The 19,565-nt window shown below is 44.8% G+C and overlaps 1 protein-coding gene across 7 annotated transcripts in view; it reads right to left on the bottom strand.

Moving 5' to 3' along the window:
- The window catches only part of RBBP8 (RB binding protein 8, endonuclease), a 379,857-nt gene that overhangs the window by 72,501 nt on the left and 287,791 nt on the right, over positions 1–19,565 (bottom strand). For all 7 annotated transcript variants that reach the window (XR_003854777.1, XM_029591118.1, XM_029591123.1 and 4 more), the window contains 2 exons: positions 17,698–17,859; positions 840–909 (listed from right to left, as the gene is read on the bottom strand). Coding sequence is in view for 6 of the 7 variants with exons in the window: in XM_029591118.1 (XP_029446978.1) it covers positions 840–909; positions 17,698–17,859 (232 nt within the window). In the remaining variant the exon portion in view is untranslated. The remainder of the gene's footprint in view (positions 1–839; positions 910–17,697; positions 17,860–19,565) is intronic.

Raw genomic sequence — 19,565 nt, 5'->3', positions numbered from 1 at the left:
AGCTTGCATGTGCTAAAGCAGGTCATCAAGCAGTTCAAAGTTAAAGCTGCTGGACACAGTCAGGCGTTCCAGACAGGGCACAGAAGTTAAGTACCGCTACGATTCAACATCACGCTAAATGTTTTCTTATTCTTTTTTATGTGGATCCACTTCGCAGTGAATACACTGTGCGGATAAAAACAGATGAGAAATAAACTTAAATTGAAAAAAATTGAAAGAAAAAAACGGAACCCTTAAGGTTCATCTTCTTTAAAAAAAACAAAAAAACAAAAACCTAACTTGACAAACCCGATGATTACAAACAATTCGTGGTGAGCAATTCACTTTATAATGGGTTACAAATCCTATACTCATTTAAGTGAATAGAATGAAAACACGATACAGTGAAAGCATTTTGGCTCCCGAATGAGGGTTGTTGTCATAGGTGAAATAATATTGGCATTTTTGATAACGGGGTTTATCACTTATTAGATTAAAGCAACAAGCATGTCAACAAATAGCAGAAAGAAAAGTCACCATTAAATCTGAGCCTTTGTAAAGCCCAGGTTCACAGGCATAAACAGTAAGAGTGATAAATAGAGTGATTTTTTCCAAGCAGCTTGTCACAGGGGAAAACTGACCGAAGAAACTCAGATTCTAAAGGGTCTAGCTAATCCCACCGCTTTTCGCTGTGGATGACCCTATGATAGAATCAGGGGCAGCTCAAGGTAATGTGCTGCCTTAGGCGGGGACCACATGCCGCCCCCCCAAATGTAAAACAAATAACCTCCCACCTTCTTTCACATATTTGTATACAACCATCTTGTATTAATAAAAAATAGAGGCTTGAGTGCTATTACCTGTCAATGCTTTTGCAATATGGCTCCACAAATGCTTTCTTTCTGGTTTTATCACTTTTATCTTCATTTTCTAAAAATATTAAACAGAGAATATTCCACAAGTTAATATGGTGCTTCTTTTGTACTCCAGGCACTGAACTGGTTTGTTACTTTTAAGTGCAATACTGAAGTAAAAATATATATACCAACAAGCCAATACTAAAATCCCGTAATAAAGCTATCATGTCCTTAATAAAGAGATGTCAGCAATGCATATGATATGAACTAGACAAGTTCCTCAGAGTTTCACTATTTATCACACAGAAACATAAACACTAAGATATTACAAAGCTGTTGAGTTATACAGTATTTCAAAACATACACATGGCAAGTAAGAATAAACTACTGAACATTTTACTGCAATTTTTTTTCTTCAAGCTCATCTCCTGTAATTCCCATGAACCTCAGATGGAGAGGCTGGGAAAGGAGACATGTTAACTATCACAAATTACCTCACGCTCATAGGAATGGATTGGTTTATATTAACTAGGATGTCAAATATGACACTAATTTAATTCTGCCCCCCCAACCCCCGAAATGTAAATATGAGAGTTCTTAACATGGCAGCTCAGAGGGACTCAAGAGTTGCAAAACAAAAAAGTAAAAAAAATGATTCCATAGATGCCTGCAAGGTTATTATTGGGCATTGGGACGTATGGGAGCCTTAGTATGGCTGCACAGGGATCAAGTGACACTCTGGTAACTCTTTGGAAGCACACCTGGTTGGGGGAGTAGACTTGCCCATGCTATTAAAGCATGAGTTGATTCCCGGGTCATGTAAGGCCAGCTGCATGAGCCCACACATTTCATATACTATAAAGGTATGGAAATCTGTGAGCAAGAGCATGGGTTTCCCCCTGCAGTTGCTGCCCGATATAATACCCATTTTTAGGAATTTGTGGCTAACCACCACATTGCATAGAGAGGTGGAATTTAGGCCTGCAATTTTTGGGACAACTGTGGGAGGAGGAAAGTGCTCAAATGAAGTCATTTTAGGATCTCCGAGAGGAATAAGAGGTGCTGAGGGAATCTGAATCCATTTATCAACTATTAATGGAGGAGCTTGATGGATATAGGAGAAGGGGATGGGAACGAAGGGCTCTTAATCCTATAGAGTGAGTAATTGCACAAGAAGATATGCCTAGGCAGGGGATATCCAGGTTCTATAGGGCAGTGATAGAGTGTCAGATGGAACATAGCCCTCACCCTAGGCTCACTGCACATTGGAACAGGGATCTGGAACTGAACCTAAGTGCTGAAAATTGGAAAGTCATATTGAAGGCTGCACATAGGGTATCATTATGCAGTAAGCGAGTGGAGTTCATGATGAAATGCTAAGAGAAATCAGGGAAGCTAACCAATTTGGCAGTGCAATATTAATGGGAGATTTCAATTACCCCAATATTGACTGGGTAAATGTAATACCAGTAATACTGGTGGTTTTCAAGTCCTCATGAGTCCCTCCTTAAGTAAATGAAACCTGTACTTAAGTTACTGATACCTATACTCAAGTTAATGAGACCTGTGCACTCCGTCATCTGTACATAGTTTCCCTCTATTCCTATAGTTTTCATTCCTTTACTTCTCTTCTCTCTATCTGCCTTTGTTCTCCTCTCTTCCCCATCCCCACATTGTTAATTGTTATTGCCAGTTATTTATTTACTATCATTATTATAAATATTGTTTTATCGTTACACTGTATTTTCCACCTGAGTTCATTGTAAACCGGCATGATGTGCTGCACGAATGTCGGTAAATAAAAGTTAATAAATAAATAAAATAAATAAATAAATATCAGGACTTGCTAGAGACAAAGTCCCTGGATGTAATAAATCAGGGGTCCCCAACCACCGGTCCGCGGACCGGGACTGGGCCGTGGGAGTTTTTTGCCGTTCCGCGGCGCTGCCAAGCACCGGCAGGTGTGTCGCGCGCTCCCGGTCTCTCCCGCTGCCGTTGCCTCCAGGCTGTCAGCACGTTCAAGCCCAGTGGGAACGGCAGCGGTGTTAGAGGAAGCTGTGGCACCCGTGGCTGGCCTTTTCTTCTTCCCGCGCGCCCGCGCCCTCCCCCCCCCCCCCCGTGACCCGGAACAGGAAGTGATACACAGAGCGGTGCGCGGGAAGGAGAAAGAGCCGTGCCGCGTGATAAAGTAGCAGCGGTGGCTGCAGCGTCGGTCCCAGAGCAATAGAAGCAGCCGGTAATCGAGAAAGGAGACAGCAGCATGAGCCTCCCGCGGCCGATGGGATTCTTCTTTCTTGGCCTGCGGGGGCTGCTGCAGCACCCATTTGTGCTCGGGGGGGGGGGGGGGGGGAGAGAGGAAGTGAGTGAGAGAAAGAGAGAGAAGCAGCCAGCCAGCCTGTGTGTGATTGACTGGTCAGAGAGCTGATGTGTGTGTGTGTGTGTATGTGAGAGACAATGAAAGTGATTGCTCAGGGAGATGACTGATGTGTATGTGAGAGTGTGAGACATTAGTCAGGGAGGTGACTGATGTGTGTGTTTGTGTGTGTGAGAGAAAAAGCATGGAAGTGAGAAGTCTGGGTATGTGGGAAAGCATGGGCGTAAGAAGCCTGATGTTGTGGGGGTGAAAAAAAGCATGGGAGTGAGAAACCTGGGTGAGTGTGCATGCATGAGAGAGAGAGAGACTGCTTGGTAAGGTGACGGTGTGTGTGAGAGAAAAAGACTGGTGTGTGTGAATGTGATTCAGGGAATGAGAAGCCTGTGCACGTGGAGAGTGAACATGGAAATGAGAGAGACTGGTGTGTGTGTAACAGAGAGAAATTGATTATGGGAATGAGAAGCCTGTGCATGTGAAGAGAGTGAGCATGAGAGTGAGAAACCTGGGTGTGTGTGAGACACAGCATGGGAGGGACAAGCCTGTATATCTGAAAGAGAACATGAGAGTGGGAAGCCTGTGTGTGTCTGTGTATGCATGAGCGAGATCAGGTGACTGGTGTGTGTGTGTGAGAGAGAGAGAGAAATAAAGTGATTATGGGAATGAGAAGCCTGTGCATGTGAAGAGAGTGAGCATGGGAATGAGAAACCTGGGTGTGTGTGAGACACATCATGGGAGGGAGAAGCCTGTATATCTGAAAGAGAACATGGGAGTGAGAGACTGGTGAGTGTGTGTGTGTGTGTGAGAGAGAAAGAAAGTGATTATGGGAATGAGAAGCCTGTGCATGTGGAGAGAGTGAGCATGAGAGTGAGAAACCTGGGTGTGTGTGAGACACAGCATGGGAGGGACAAGCCTGTATATCTGAAAGAGAACATGAGAGTGGGAAGCCTGTGTGTGTCTGTGTATGCATGAGCGAGATCAGGTGACTGGTGTGTGTGTGTGAGAGAGAGAGAGAAATAAAGTGATTATGGGAATGAGAAGCCTGTGCATGTGAAGAGAGTGAGCATGGGAATGAGAAACCTGGGTGTGTGTGAGACACATCATGGGAGGGAGAAGCCTGTATATCTGAAAGAGAACATGGGAGTGAGAGACTGGTGAGTGTGTGTGTGTGTGTGAGAGAGAAAGAAAGTGATTATGGGAATGAGAAGCCTGTGCATGTGGAGAGAACAAGCATGGGAGTGAGAGACTGGTGAGTGTGTGGGTGTGTGTGTGGGTGTGAGAGAGAGAGAGACAGAGAAAGTGATTATGAGAGTGAGAAGCCCATATATGTAAGTAGAACACGGGAGTGGGAAGCCTGTGTGTGTGTGTGTATGGCATGAGAGAAACTGTTCAGGAAGGTGACTGGTGTGTGTGTGCCAAAGACTGTTTGGGAGATGATTGGTGTGTGAGAGACAGAAACTGGTCATGGGGGAATGACTGGTATGGTGTGTGTGAGAGAGACATGGGCACTAAGGAAGAGGACCATAAGTATAGAGCTTAGCTTCTACTGCTGCTTCTGGTGAGTGCCACGGCCTGCAGGGAAGGGGAGTAGGAGAGCTGCTGGAGGGGGTAAGTAAAGGTGGCTTTTTAAGTTTATTTTTCTTGACTGCCATTTTAATTGTATGATGTCTGCTTTTTTGAAATATTTTATTGGTGTTTGGAGAATGTTTAATAGTTTTTATGAGTTTTTAATTGTTGGATGTTATTCTGTTCATAGCTGTTTTGAAACATTTATTCTGCTTATTAGTATAGTTTTACAATTATTTCTGTGTGGGGATCTATAGCTGCTTGTTAGTTCTGTTTTTCTAATAAGAGGTGTATTGGTTTTTAGGACCTGATTTAATATTTGTAGTGTTGCCTTTTCATAGATAGGGTTGCTCCTGTTTGAGTGTATTCCATAATACAGGTGAAACTGAGTGTGTATTAGTTTATGTGCATTACTACAGATCCTGGGAGTATGTTAGGTCGGTTCTGTGTCTGTTACTGAGATGAGATATTTTGCTAGCATGTAAGCGTTTGTATCGGTCTTATTTGTTGTGTTTTCTCAGAGGACATGCATTGTGGTAAACTGCTGTCTTTTTATAAGTAGGGCTATTGAGCCTGGAAGTAGGAGTTTGAGTTGCTATTACTGAGATGTCACCAGAACATCTTTTTTGTAGGGTGAGTTGTATGGGGAATGTCATAATTCTGCTTTACATCCATTATTGTGGGTCAGGGGGTTCCCGTGGATACAAACTGTAATTTTACATCTAGCCCCGTGACGATCATGGGTCAGTGTGCCATGCATGTGAGAACCTATGGTGAGTTGAGTCACATTCACATTATAAATGTCATAATTAAATGATAAGTGTGCACTAAAATCCAACCCCCTCCATAACCCCGTCCCATATGACCAAAGCCCCGCCCCTACCCTGCAGGGCCATGGAAAAATGGTCTTGCTTGAAGCCGGTCCCTGGTGCAAAAAAGGTTGGGGACCACTGTAATAAATGACAGCTTCATGGAGCAATTGGTTCAGGAACCAACAAGAAAGGGAGCTATTTTAGATTTAATTCTTAGTGGAACGCAAAATTTGGTGACAGAGGTAACGGTGGTGGAGCTACTTGGCAACAGTGATCATAACATGATCAAATTTAAACTAATAACTGGAAGGGGGACAATAAGTAAATCTACAGCTCTAACACTAAACTTTCAAAAGGGAAACTTTGATAAAATGAGGAAAATAGTTAGAAAAAACTGAAAGGTGCAGATGCAAAGGTTAAAAGTGTTCAACAGGCAAGGACATTGTTTAAAAATACAATCCTAGAGGCACAGTCCAAATGTATTCCACGCATTAAGAAAGGTGGAAGGAAAGCAAAACGATTACCGTCATGGTTAAAAGGCGAGGTGAAAGAGGCTATTTTAGTCAAAAAACATCCTTCAAAAATTGGAAGAAGGATCCAACTAAAGAAAATAGGATAATACATAGTCATTGACAAGTTAAGTGTAAAACATTGATAAGACAGGCGAAGAGGGAATTTGAAATGAAGTTGGACATAGAGGGAGTCGGTTGGACCATTAGATGACTGAGGGGTTAAAGGGACTCTTAGGGAAGATAAGGCCATTGCAGAAAGACTAAATTAATTCTTTGTTTCCGTGTTTACTGATGAGGATGTTGGGGAGAGTCCAGTACCGGGGATGGTTTTCAGGGGTGATGAGTCAGACGAACTGAACCAAATCACTGTAAACCTGGAAGATGTAGTAGGCCAGATTGACAAACTAAAGAGTAGCAAATCATTTGGACCAGATAGTATGCATCCTAGGGTATACTGAAGGAACTAAAAAATGAAATTTCTGATCTATTAGTTGTACCTGAAGCCTGGAGGGTGGCCAATGTAACCCCAATATTTAAAAAGGGCTACAAGGGTGATCCGGGTAACTATAGACCAGTAAGCCTGACTTCAGTGCTGGGAAAAATAGTGGAAACTATTCTAAAGATCAAAATCATAGAGCATATAGAAAGACATGGTTTAATGGAACACAGTCAACATGGATTTACCCATGGGAAGTCTTGCCTAAGAAATCTGCTTCATTTTTTTTGAGGGGTTAATAAACATGTGGATAAAGGTGAACCAGTAGATGTAGTATATTGAATTTTCAAAGGCGTTTGACAAAGTCCCTCATGAGAGACTTCTAAGAAAACTAAAAAGTCATGGGATAGGAGGCGATGTCCTTTCATGGATTACAAACTGGTTAAAAAGACAGGAAACAGAGAGTAGGGTTAAATGATCAATTTTCTCAGTGGGAAAAGGGTAAACAGTGGAGTGCCTCAGGGATCTGTACTTGGACTGGTGCTTTTCAATATATTTATAAATGAACTGGAAAGGAATACGATGAGTGCGTTTATCAAATTTGCTGATGATACAAAATTATTCAGAGTAGTTAATCACAGCGGATTGTGATACATTACAGGAGGACCTTGCAAGACTGGAAGATTGGGCATCCAAATGGCAGATGAAATTAATGTGGACAAGGGCAAGGTGTTGCATATAAGGAAAAGTAACCCTTGCTGTATTTACATGATGTTAGGTTCCATATTAGGAACTACCACCCAGGAAAAAGATCTAGGCATCATAGTGGATAATACTTTAAAATCTTTGGCTCAGTGTGCTACAGCAGTCAAAAAAGCAAACAGTGTTAGGAATTATTAGGAAGGGAATGGTTAATAAACGGAAAATGTCATAATGCCTCTATCGCTCCATGGTGAGACCGCACCTTGAGTACTGTGTACAATTCTGGTCACCGCATCTCAAAAAAGATATAGTTGCGATGGAGAAGGTAAAGAGAAAGGCAACCAAAATGATAAAGGGGATGGAACAGCTCCCCTATGAGGAAAGGCTGAAGAGGTTAGGGCTGTTCAGCTTGGAGAAGAGACAGCTGAGGGGGGTTACGATAGAGGTCTTGAACGAGTAGATGTGAATCAGTTATTTACATTTTCGAATAATAGAAGGACTAGGGGGCATTCCATGAAGTTAGCGTGTAGCACATTTAAGACTAATCGGAGAAAATTCTTTTCACTCAACGCACAATTAAGCTCTGGAATTGTTGCCAGAGGATGTGGTTAGTGCAGTTAGTGTAACTGGGTTCAAAAAAGGTTTGGATAAGTTCTTGGAGGAGAAGTCCATTAACGGCTATTAATCAAGTTTACTTAGGGAATAGCCACTGCTATTAATTGCATCAGTAGCATGGGATCTTCTTAGTGTTTGGGTAATTGCCAGGTTCTTGTGGCCTGGTTTGGCCTCTGTTGGAAACAGGATGCTGGGCTTGATGGACCCTTGGTCTGACCCAGCATGGCAATTTCTTATGTTCTTAATAGCATGATTAATGTGAAACGCAGATACAACGCTTGGAAGGAACCTGGGATTAGTTCATAGAACAACCTGTTGTGAAAAAATTGCAGGTATGTTGAATAGGAAACCAGAGCCTGTAGTTCAATTTATCATTTGTGCTGAATCAATGTCCATGAGAAACACTTCCAGGTGAGAAACCTCAAGTCCACCAACTCAAGAGATTAAATAGAAAGTTTCATGGAGATGAGCTAGGACTACACTGAGGTCCCTAGGCACTGGATGCTTATTGATTGGAAGTTTGGAATGACACAGCTCTTTCATGAACTTTGATACCAAAGGGTGGAGAGAGATTGGAACCCCCTTCGACCTGCTGGTGATACACTGCAATATCACTACGATGAACGCTGGTTGAAAAGGTGCTAAGGCTCGAGGTTGAAAGGCAGAATAGATTCTGAAGCAAAACCCTTAGGCCACATGAGAAGGGATCCAGCTTGCTGGTCCTATACAAAGAAAAGAACCTATTCCATTTGACACCACAGAATCTCCTGATTGAAGGTTTCCTGGCAGTAATTAGACCATCCTCCACCTCCTTGGAAGGAAGCAACAAAGACTACTGCATTTTCAATCTACATGCTCTGGGGACCAGTGATGGCACGCTCAGATGTCAGAGGCTGCCTCTCTTCTGTGTGATGCTTCCAATAGAATGTAGATGAATTAATAGATGATTGAAATATGATGCCAGGCTGATGCTATAAGGATTGTCTTTGCCTTGTCACTAAGGACCACCTGGACAGTCCTAGTGATCAGTGGAATCTGTAGGCAAGCATAGAATGACAGACATGCCAGTAAAGCACAAAAGCGTTGGGACCTGATTTAGAGCTGCTCTGATGCATGGAACAGAACTTTGCCCTTTCTGTTGTCTTCTGAGGCAAAGAGGTTGATCACTGGCTTTCCCCAGCAACTGAGCAGTCATTTGCAATTCCTTGATCTAGGGAACAATCAGCTGAGGCAGTCCAACAACATTCTGGATTCCTAGGAGGTAGGTCCACTGGAAATGGGCTTTGTGATGCCCTGCCCACAACCAAATTTGTGGAGCCTTCTGGCAGAAGGTATAAGAGCCCATACCTCTCTGCTTGTTTATGTAAAACATGGCCACTTGTTTTGTCTGGATTAAGATTCTCCATCCCAAAAGGTGGTGAGAGTTTTCTTGGAGCATAGCAGATAGCTTGCAGCTTCAGGTGGTTGATTTGTAGATGACTGCATCAGGTACCACAATTCATGGGTCCCGGCTGCACTTTCTGAGCTCCTTAGCCCGCTGTGGAGGTGTCCGTAGACAAAGTCACTTGATGCAGTGGAAACACGCAATGAAAGGCCCACCTTTAGAACTTCTAGATTCATCCACCACTGAAGGGATTCTCTCAGCCAAGAGTTCACCAAGATATGGTGCGATAAAGGCTAATAGAGTTGAACCTATTGATTTAAAGGCTCCAGTGAAGGCTCCGCATATGCGGACTAGTCAGAGGAACCAATGTACTGCAGCAGCCATGTTTCCAAGAAGGACCAGGACTGACTCTGCTCATGCTTGGTTCTGTTAAGAGACTTTACCAGGCCCATCAGCAACATGACACTTTCAACAAGGAGAAATGCTCTCTCCTGAAATGAGCCTGTCCAAGTTCCTATGAACTTAATTCTTTGGGCCTGAACCAAATTTGATTTGGCACAGTTAACTAAGCAAATCAGTAACTGGAGGAGCTCTATGGTCTTCTCAAGGTACTCCAGAACTCCTAACAGGGATGGACCCATCACCAGCCAATTACCCAGGCATGGGGAGGACCCAGTTCAAGAGTACCTGTTGTGGAATAGGAAGTAAGGAGACATGGAAGGAATGGGGAAACGAAAGGAAGGTAGGATTCCAGAGCTTCTAGATTACTGGATTCATTTGTTTAATGATCTGGTAAGGGCCAATAAACCTGGGAACGAACTTGAAGAAGGGAATCCTCAGGCGGATATTCCTGGTCTTCGGGAGAGAGTTGAGACATTGACCTGCGTTTCCGGTAGATTTTTATTTATATCGATCAGTGGCTTTAGTGAGGAGGGTTTGAAGTATTTTTCCAGATTTCCAGAAGAAAATTAGAAGTCAGGTGGTCAGATACTGGTGTTAGCATGGACTGAAGAAGGGGTATAAACATTTAGGATGCCTACCTTACACAACATAGGACTACTGAAAGCTGGAAGTGGGCCAAGGAAGCAAATCATCCAGTTGTCTTGTCTGGAAGAGAGACAGGTTCTAGGAAATCTACGAGAATTTGGTTGATTCTCTCTCTGTGGCTGTTAGACAATGAGTGATATGAGGAAGAAAGGTCTAGGGCAATGATAGCAAACTCCAGTCCTTGAGTGCCACAAACAGGCCATGTTTTCATAATATCTACAATGAATATGCATGAGAAAGATTTGCATGCTTTGCCTCCATTGTATGCAAATCTATCTCATGCATATTCATTGTTGATATCCTGAAAACCTGGCCTGTTTGTGGCACTCAAGGACTGGAGTTCACCATCACTGGTCTAGGGTCTCATCCAATTGTCTGCAGAAGGTGCGTCAGATGCTTGATGTAAACTGCACCTCACCCACAGTTGCTAATTACGTGTTCTGGAATCCCACACATTAGAAATATATGTTCAAAGTGCCTGAAAAGGGCTCAGGCCATAAGCAGGGCCTTAAGGGGAACACAATCGGGTATCCTGGAAAATCTGTCCACCCACCACCCAAACGACCGTGTGCCCTGAGGAGGGAGGCAGGTCTGTGATGAAAATCATCGAAATATATATGTCCACAGTCTCTGAGGTATGGGTAAAGCAGAGTTGCTTCCCTGTAACATGTGTTCTTTAGGACAGCAGGATGTTAGTCTTCACACATGGGTGACATCATTGGATGATGGTGATGATGCTTCCATGACTTCCCTCGAAGTGCTCGGCCTGGTCTTTCCCCAGTGCAGAGGAGGACTGAGACTATCCCGAATTCCTGGAGTGCGATGACACCGACGATGGCCTACCCCTGACCCCTCTCTCCTGAGAAGGCCCTGATGGAGGGTTGGACAGTGAGGGTTGTGTCCATAGGATCCCCACTGCCTTTAGGCGTTGATGCCCCCAATGTCAGAGTCAACGGATCAGATATTTGGACTCAAAAAGCTTCTACATCTTATCTACACAGGTGCGACAGCCTTTGGGGGTCATTTTATCGCAAGAACGACATCCCCGGATGTTGTGTGATGCCCCCAGGCAGAGGATGCCTCGTGCGAATCTGTGAAAGACATGGTCTGCGGGTACTGGGGGCATCGGCAAAAACCAGATGACACCATAAAAGAGAGGCAGCGAGCAGTCGATGACTGACGGCCACCAATCGAGCAACACACTGGGAATCGACCACAAAGATGGGGAAAAACTCATCATGCCACCCTACAGAGGCACCAAGCAGGAAGAGGAGGGACCGCCCAGAAAAAGTTGATAACCAACCAGGAAAATCTTTGAAAAAGAGCAGAGTTCCACAATTGCAAGACAAACGCTTTGCGGAAAAAGAAACTGAAGAGGGACCCCACGTAGATAACGTCATGCTGGGCATGCTCAGTATGCCAGTCAAGGTTTCTAGAAACTGACACGTTTTCAATGTGCCGGGCTCCCATCCAATGATTGTCACCCATATGTGATGACTACCATCCTGCCTGTCTTAGGAGAATGGATGTAACAGTCCCCTGGGGAACAGGTAGGTGTTCTTATTCTGAGCTCAGTTAGTGCAGGCAGGGACATAGGCTTGTACATCCTTGGCCGTCTGAGCCACCAACAGTGGCATGTGATGATATGCAACATCTTGTGGCATGCTGGGTGCCCTGCCAGTTTGTAGTCAGGGCCCATCTCAGGACTTTTCACTGTAGTCAGGCTCCAAAGGCCCTTCTTATGGCCCCTCTCCCCCGAAGGACCCAACAGCAGCTACTGCCGCAATCTTGGTTTTGTCGACCAGATACTGACGGTCAGACGACATCCGCAGGATCAATGATCTGGAAATAGCATCGGCTTGGTGGTGCTCACCAGTTAACAGGTTAACTGGAAACCGAATCTTGCGAAGAAATGACCACAAGGCCTGGCGAGAGTTGAGTCTTTTGACCATCTGAGGGTACAACAGGTTCTTGTGGTCCGTAAAAATGGTAAAGGGGTTTAAAGCGCCTTTCAATAAAGCCAAAATTGCTTACCTTGTAATAGGTGTTATCCCAGGACAGCAGGATGTAGTCCTCACATATGGGTGCATCAGTAATGGAGCCCTATGTACGGAAACTTCTGTAAAAAGTTTCTATGAAACTTTTGACTGGCACCAGAGTGCCTACTGAGCATGCCCAGCATGCTATGATATTCCCTGCCACAGGGGTTCTCCCTTTAGTCTTGGTTTGTAGCAATAGTGTTAAGCCAAAAATAAACATAATAAAACGTATCGGACCCAACTCCGCGGGGGTGGCGGGTGGGTTTCGTGAGGACTAATCCTGCTGTGCCTGGGAACAACACCTATTACAAGGGTAAGCAATTTTGCTTTATCCCAGGAGAAGCAGGATGCTAGTCCTCACATATGGGTGATTAGCAAGCTAGAGGCTGAGTCATTTTGTAGTGAAGCAACAGTGAAGTATTGTTGATGAAATGAATCAGCCGAAGATCACCGCAGGTTGGATGTAGAAGGAGTTGGGATTTATACTGGAAACAAGTTCTTTAAGACGGATTGTCCATATGCTGAATCTTGTCTTCCTTGCTTGTCTAAACAGTAGTGAGCTGCAAAGGTGTGAAGAGAACTCCATGTTTGCTGCTTTACAAATGTCCAGAATAGGTACAGAGCGAAGGTGGTGCTACTGAGGTTGACATTGCTCTGGACCGAGTGTGCTTTTACTCGCCCTTGAAGAGTAAGGCCTGCTTTTTCATAACAAAATTGTATGCAATCTGCTAACCAGTTTGACAGAGTATGCTTGCCCACTGCTTTTACCTGGTTTGTTGGATCATAGGATACAAACAGCTGACTGGATTTCCTTTGGGCTGTTGTGCGGTTTAACTAGAAGGATAACGCACGCTTACAGTCCAAAGTGTGAAAGGCTCTTTCACCCTGATGGGAATGAGGCCTAGGAAAGAATGTTGGTAAACTATTGATTGGTTCAAGTGAAATTCCGTGACAACCTTAGGAAGGAATTTGGATGTGTACTGGAGGACTACCCTGTCATGTAGGAACTTTGTAAAAGGTTCGTATGTGACTAGTGCTTGCAATTCACTGACCCTTTCTAGCTGATGTAATGGCTATGAGAAATACCGTTTTCCAAGTAATGGAATTTAAGGTCACAGGTATTTATGGGTTCAAATGGAGAATGCATAAGCCTAGTTAATACTACGTCAGATCCCATTGTATGCTCGGGGAATGAACTGGAGGTTTAATGTGAGTTAGGCCTCTCATGAATCTACTTACGAGAGGCTTGTAGAAATAGGTGCATCTCCCAGTTGTTATGGTAAGCTGAGATTGCACTTAAGTGTACCCTTACAGATGATGTCTTAAGACCAGAGTCTGAGAGATGGTAAAGGTAATCTAGTAGTGAGGTATAGTGGGGCAAGTGAAGGGATCTAAATCTTTCTGAGGTGCACCACAATGTAACCTTTTCCATTTGTAGGAATAATTCTTTCTAGTGGAAGGTTTACGTGAAGCTATAAGTACTTGAGATATAGTGGTTGGAAGGTTGAGTGGTTGTAAGAATCAAGCTTTCAAACATCCATGCTGTTAGGGACAGGGATTGAAGGTGGGGATGGCGCAACTGACCCTGTTCCTGAGTTATGAGATTGGGAGCTACTCCCAGGCGAATTGGATCCCTGACTGAGAGATCTAGCAGTGTGGGAAACCATACCTGTCGAGGCCAATATGGGGCTATGAGTATTCATTGTCCCCTTGTCCTGTTGTAACTTCACTAGTGTTTTGGTTATGAGTGGTATCGGAGGATACGCGTATAACAGGCCTGAATTCCAATGGCGAGCAAAGGCGTCCCTTGGTAGGCTGTTGGACTGCCAGAGGAGGTGAGAGCAGTAATGTTCACTTTGTAGTTCAGGTGGGATGCAAAGAGATCTATTGTTGGTTGACCCCAACGCTGAAATATCTTGGTTGCTAGCAATGGGTTTAGAGACCACTCGTGTGGTTGGAAGTGACGACTGAGGCGATCCGCTACTGTGTTGTGGATGCCTGCTAGGTAGGTGGCCCGTAGCAGAATTAGTGTGCTAGGGCCCAGTCCCAAATTTGAGCTGCTTCCTGACATAGGAGGTACGACCCTGTGCCTCCCTGCTTGTTGATGTACCACATGGCTACTGTGTTGTCCGTTTGGATCAGAACAGTCTTGTGTGAAAGGCAGTCCTTGAACGCATGTAGAGCATAGCGTATAGCTCGAAGTTCCAGAAAGTTTATTTGAAAGGAGGCTTCTTGCTTTGTCCATGTGCCTTGTGTCTTTAGGTGAGCAATGTGCGCTCCCCACCCTAAGGTGGACGCATCTGTAGTTAAAGTCACTTGTGGAACTGGTTGCTGGAAAGGTAGGCCTTTTAGCAAGTTGATTGTGGATGGTCCACCAGAGAAGAGAAGATCTTAGATCTTGTGTGATATGAATGGGAGTGGACAATGGTTGAAATGCTTGAATCCATTGAGATTTGAGTGTCCCATTGCGGTTAGTCGCATGGTGAGCCTGGCCATGGGAGTGACATGAACCGTTGAGGCCATGTGTCCGAGCAGGGTGAGCACTGATGAGCTGAACTCGAGACTGATTGCAGAACAGAGTGCGCTAGGACAACGAGCGCTGAGCCGGGCTTTTGGAAAGAAATGCTTTCGCTGTGATGGGTGTTGAGATCTGAACCTATGAACTGCAACTGGTGAGATGGTGTGAGATGGGATTTCCGTAGTTGATGAGAAACCCCAAGGAGTAAAGCAACTTTATTGTGAGCTGGAGAGAAGTGAGGAAGCTCGCCTTTGTGTTTGACTTCTGATGAGCCAATCGTCCAAGTAAGGAACCACATGTACTCTTTGCTTGTGAAGATGTGCCACCGCTACTGCCAAGACACTTTGTGAACACTCGAGGTGCTGAGGCTAGGACGAAAGGCAGTACTCGGTATTGGAAGTGTTGACCTTCCACCAGAAATCGCAGGTACTGTCGATGAGGAGGAAAGATGGGAATGTAAGCGTAAGCGTCTTGAAGATCCAGAGAGCAGAGCCAATCTCCTTTTTGAAGAAGAGGTAGCAGGGTGCCTAAGGACACCATCCTGAATTTTCTTTCTTTAAAAATTTGTTGAGATTTCTGAGATCCAGGATAGGACGTAGGCCCCCGGTTTTCTTGGAATGAGGAAATATCGGGAGTAGAATCCTCTGCCCCACTGAGGCCTGGGAACTCTTTCTATGGCCCTGGTCAGTCAGAAGGGTGGATAATTCTGCTTGTAGAATTGTGGAGTGATGAGACACTGTCCAAGATGGAATAGGAGGATTTTCGTTTGGTACAGTGAGGAAATCCAAGCGGTACCCTTGAGTTGTAATTGAGAGTACCCATTTGTCTGTCGTAATGGAGGTCCAAGTTTGATGGTAATGAGAGATTCGGGCCTCCTACAGGTAATTGTGGATAAGGATTTTTGGGAATGGCTCCTGCTCTCTGGTTGATTTCAAAATCCAGAAGTGGACGTTGCAGGCGGAGGCTGCTGAGGCCTAGCAGGTCTCTGGCGAGGTGTGTGACCGTTGAGTAGGCCCGTTGTTGTCTGGGTCTGGTTGCCGGAGGATAATATCGCCTAGGGCGATAATATGGTTTCCTTGGTTCCCTTCTTGGAGGCCTCCTAGAAGGTTGGTGTAACTCTTGCGGCAGCTGAGATAGCTGTTTAAGGGTTTCAGTGTGGTCCTTGATGGTCGCCACGCCTCTTTGACTTTATCACCAAAGAGGTTTTCCCCCAGGCAAGGCAGGTCTGCCAAGCGTTCTTGTACCTCTGGTCTCAGCTCCCGATGATTTTAACCAGGCCCATCTCCTAGCTGTGATTCCTGACGCTGATAAGCGGGAGGCTGTCTCAAAGGAATCATATGTGGCCCTTACCTCGTGTTTGCCCGCTTCTAGGCCTTTGGCACGAGTCTTAGGAATCCGTCCTGAAGTTGGTTCAGGTAATTGGTGTGACAGTCTTTCAACCTGTTTCCACAGGTTCTCGCTGGTACTGATTCATAAATAGCTGGTAAGAATTTATTCTGGATACCAGCATCGCAGCTTGGAAGATTTTCTTCCTAGATTGTCCAGGAACCGGCATCTTTCCCAGGCGGTGTGGAGGCATTTGTTTTAACCTCTTGGCTTTCTTCTGGGCCGATTCTACCACTACTGATTGATGTGGTACTTGAGTTCTTTGAAACCTGGGATTGGGCTGAAACCAGATAAGCATAGGCCCCTGGAACCGTGGCTGCAGCTGCAGTAAAAAGCCAAAAAACCCCCCAGAAATGAACAAAGAGCTCGATAGAAGCTCCCGTTCTGCCACAGCAGCAAGCTGTGGGGCCTGGTGTTAATTGCAGCAGCTCTGCAGACACGGCGTGTCATGTGACTCCTCTGACTGGTCCACCTGGGCATGCCCGAAGCCCAGAGAGGCCAATCCGCCCCTGTGTGAACCCTTTGGACCACTGTTGGATTGGCACTGCCTGATCTGCAAGCAGATCTGGTTCCAACAGATAGCAGCTAACAGTAGACACTTTGGGGATTGGGGGGGGGGGGGGGGGGGGGGAGCAGAACCAACCAAGGAAGCACTATGATCAAGCAAGCAAGGTCTGGGGCAGGCCAAGTATTTGCAGAGAAATACCAAGCCAAGGTCAGGGCAAGCAGTTCAGAACAGTTTAGTCAAAGTAAATCTGGAATGGGAGGACACAAATATTCCATTTCAGGGGTAACAGGATCTATTGCTCAGTCAAGTGTGACATGAACTGGGCTTCCCTTAAATGCTTAGACAGTGCTTATGTCATTATAAACCCAAGTCTCTGTGTTCAGGCCCTATAAAGCTCAATACTTCTTGGGTATGTCCTTAGCTGTTGCAGGATGCAGGTCAGAGCCAGGTTGCCGGAGGCCACTTGGGAGCGCAAAACACCAGGCCAGGACCAAGACAGAAAGGTACTGAGAGCTGACTGCGGTGCAAGCCATTGGAGCAGGTGACACGTCACAGACATCAGGGTTAATTTTTAGCTGCAACCCAACCGGCTAGGTTGCAGCTGAAAATTATCCAAAACTTAGGTGGTCATTTACTAAGGCTTTTCTCCCATTTAGTGTCTATGGAAAAAATGCTAAGTAAATGAAGCCCTTAGCCAGTTAGAAAAAGGCTTTAAGTCAGGGCTGACCAACCATGCCCCATCATGAATACAAACTCCTTGGTGACCAAAGGCACTTCAGTTTGCCTCAAGTCTCATCCTGTCTAAATCAACACCCTGTTGGACATTAGCAGCTCTGTCATTCAAGGATGGGCGCCACCCCACTGTATGGTTGGGAAGTGGATCACTAGAACTGTAGAGGGTTGGACAAAAAAACAAACCCAAAACAGAGGAACATTCTATCATCCTCCCACTCAAAGACACTTACTGCTGATTTGCTCACTGACAGCCATCTCCTCCTCCTCCTCTGAATGTTCTCCTTGGTCATGCTTTTCAGGTGGACTTTGCTCTTTAAGGCAGGATTCATACTCTCCACATAGTTTCTGGTCAAATATTTGTGCCAAGCTGTCATTCCCTTCACTTTCTCCCCCCTGCAGATATGACCACAGTGATTATGCAACTGACAAAATTTGTAAAGCTTTTCTACAATTCATATCTTTTATTTGAAGTAATTCAGAAGAGAACCTGCAAATTTACCGATAGCAAAATAAGGTAGAATTTAGCAAAGTCTTTCCTAAGATTGCTGGCACTGGCTGAGAAAAGAACACTTTTCTTTCAAAACTGTACAAGTTCATTTGGCCAACATAATAAAAATACATTAAGCTTCAGACTATGGGTAGTAAACATTTGGGTAGTAAAGAACATATGATCATTTGAAAAATCAGGATCTCAAAGTTCAAAGAATAAATAATGTGCAACAACTCTTATTTTGTGTTAATAGAAACACAAACATGATAGAAAAAGACTGCATGGCTCATCCAGTCTGCCCATCCGTCCAATTAATTTAGCATTATAATTCATAATTCTTTAGAAATCCCCTGTATTTATCCCATGCTTTCTTGAATTCAGATACTGTTTTTGTCTCATGGGAGGCTGTTCCATGCATCCTTCACCCTTTTTGTAAAGAAACATTTCCTAAGATTACTCGAGTCTACCACCTTTCACCCTCATTCTAGAGCCTCCTTTCCATTGAAAGAGGCTCATCGCCTATGCAAAGAAACCTTTGCGATACTTAAATGTCTCCATCATATCTCCCCTATCCTGACCCCTGCCCCTCTAGGGCAGGGGTCGGGAACCCATGGCTCGCGAGCCAGATATGGCTCTTTTGATGGCTGCATCTGGCTCGCAGACAAATCTAAATCAGTGTTTCGCCACACTTTCCAGTCCCCCGCTGACCCAACTGCTCCCCGGTCCTCCTCCGCCCGGGCTTAAAATGCTGTCAGCCCGGGCGGAACGCGGCAGAATAGCTGGAGTCGGCGGCACCGGCATGCTCTCTTCTTCCCGCCCCCCGCGTGGCCCGGAAGAGAAAGTGGTGAGCATCGGGTGTGTGCGCGGGAAGAAGAGACCACGCTAGTGTGGTCAGCGTCGGTCCGACGAAAAGAAGACTGTGCAGCGCGGCTCGGAGGAAAATAAAGAAGAGCTTCAACTGCGGCCGATGGGACTCCTCCTCCGCGAGGGCTGAAAATGAAGGAGGTTAGCGTTGGGAGGAGGCTGCTGCGAGTTCCCAGGGTGGGGGAGAGTGTGAATGAGCGAGCAAGCATGTGTGTTTGAGATCCTGTGTGTGTGAGTGAGTGAGAGATTGCATGTATGTGAATGATTGAGAGCCTGTATATGTGAAAGAGTATGTCTGTGATTGAGAGCCTGCCTGTGAGAGAGAGAGCATGAATGTAAGTTTACGATTGGGAACCTGTATGTGTAAATTTGGAATTGAAAACCTGTTTGTGTGAAAGAGTATGTGTATGAGAGAGATAATGTGTATGTATGATTAAGAGCCTGTGTGTATAAGTAAGAGAGAGCATGTGTAACTGTTAATAGCAAAATGCAATGAATATTAGACAATATTCCATAAGTTAGTTATTATGAATTTATTTATATGTAGTTGTCTTTGTGTCGCTTTTATTATGTATGTGAATATTGTATATCGCTTAGACCTAACAGTGTTAAGCGATTAATAAATTTTATAAATGAAAAATGAAATGAAATGTGTGTCTGTGTGTGATTGAGAGCTGGTTTAGGTGATGGAGCATGTGAGTATGTGATTGAGAGCCTGTGTTTAAATGAGAGAGAGAGAGACCA

Source organism: Rhinatrema bivittatum, chromosome 2, assembly GCF_901001135.1.
Source record: "Rhinatrema bivittatum chromosome 2, aRhiBiv1.1, whole genome shotgun sequence".
Taxonomy (NCBI): domain Eukaryota; kingdom Metazoa; phylum Chordata; class Amphibia; order Gymnophiona; family Rhinatrematidae; genus Rhinatrema; species Rhinatrema bivittatum.
The sequence above is the reverse complement of the archived record's forward strand: the minus strand, read 5'-3'. Positions and strand labels throughout refer to the sequence as shown.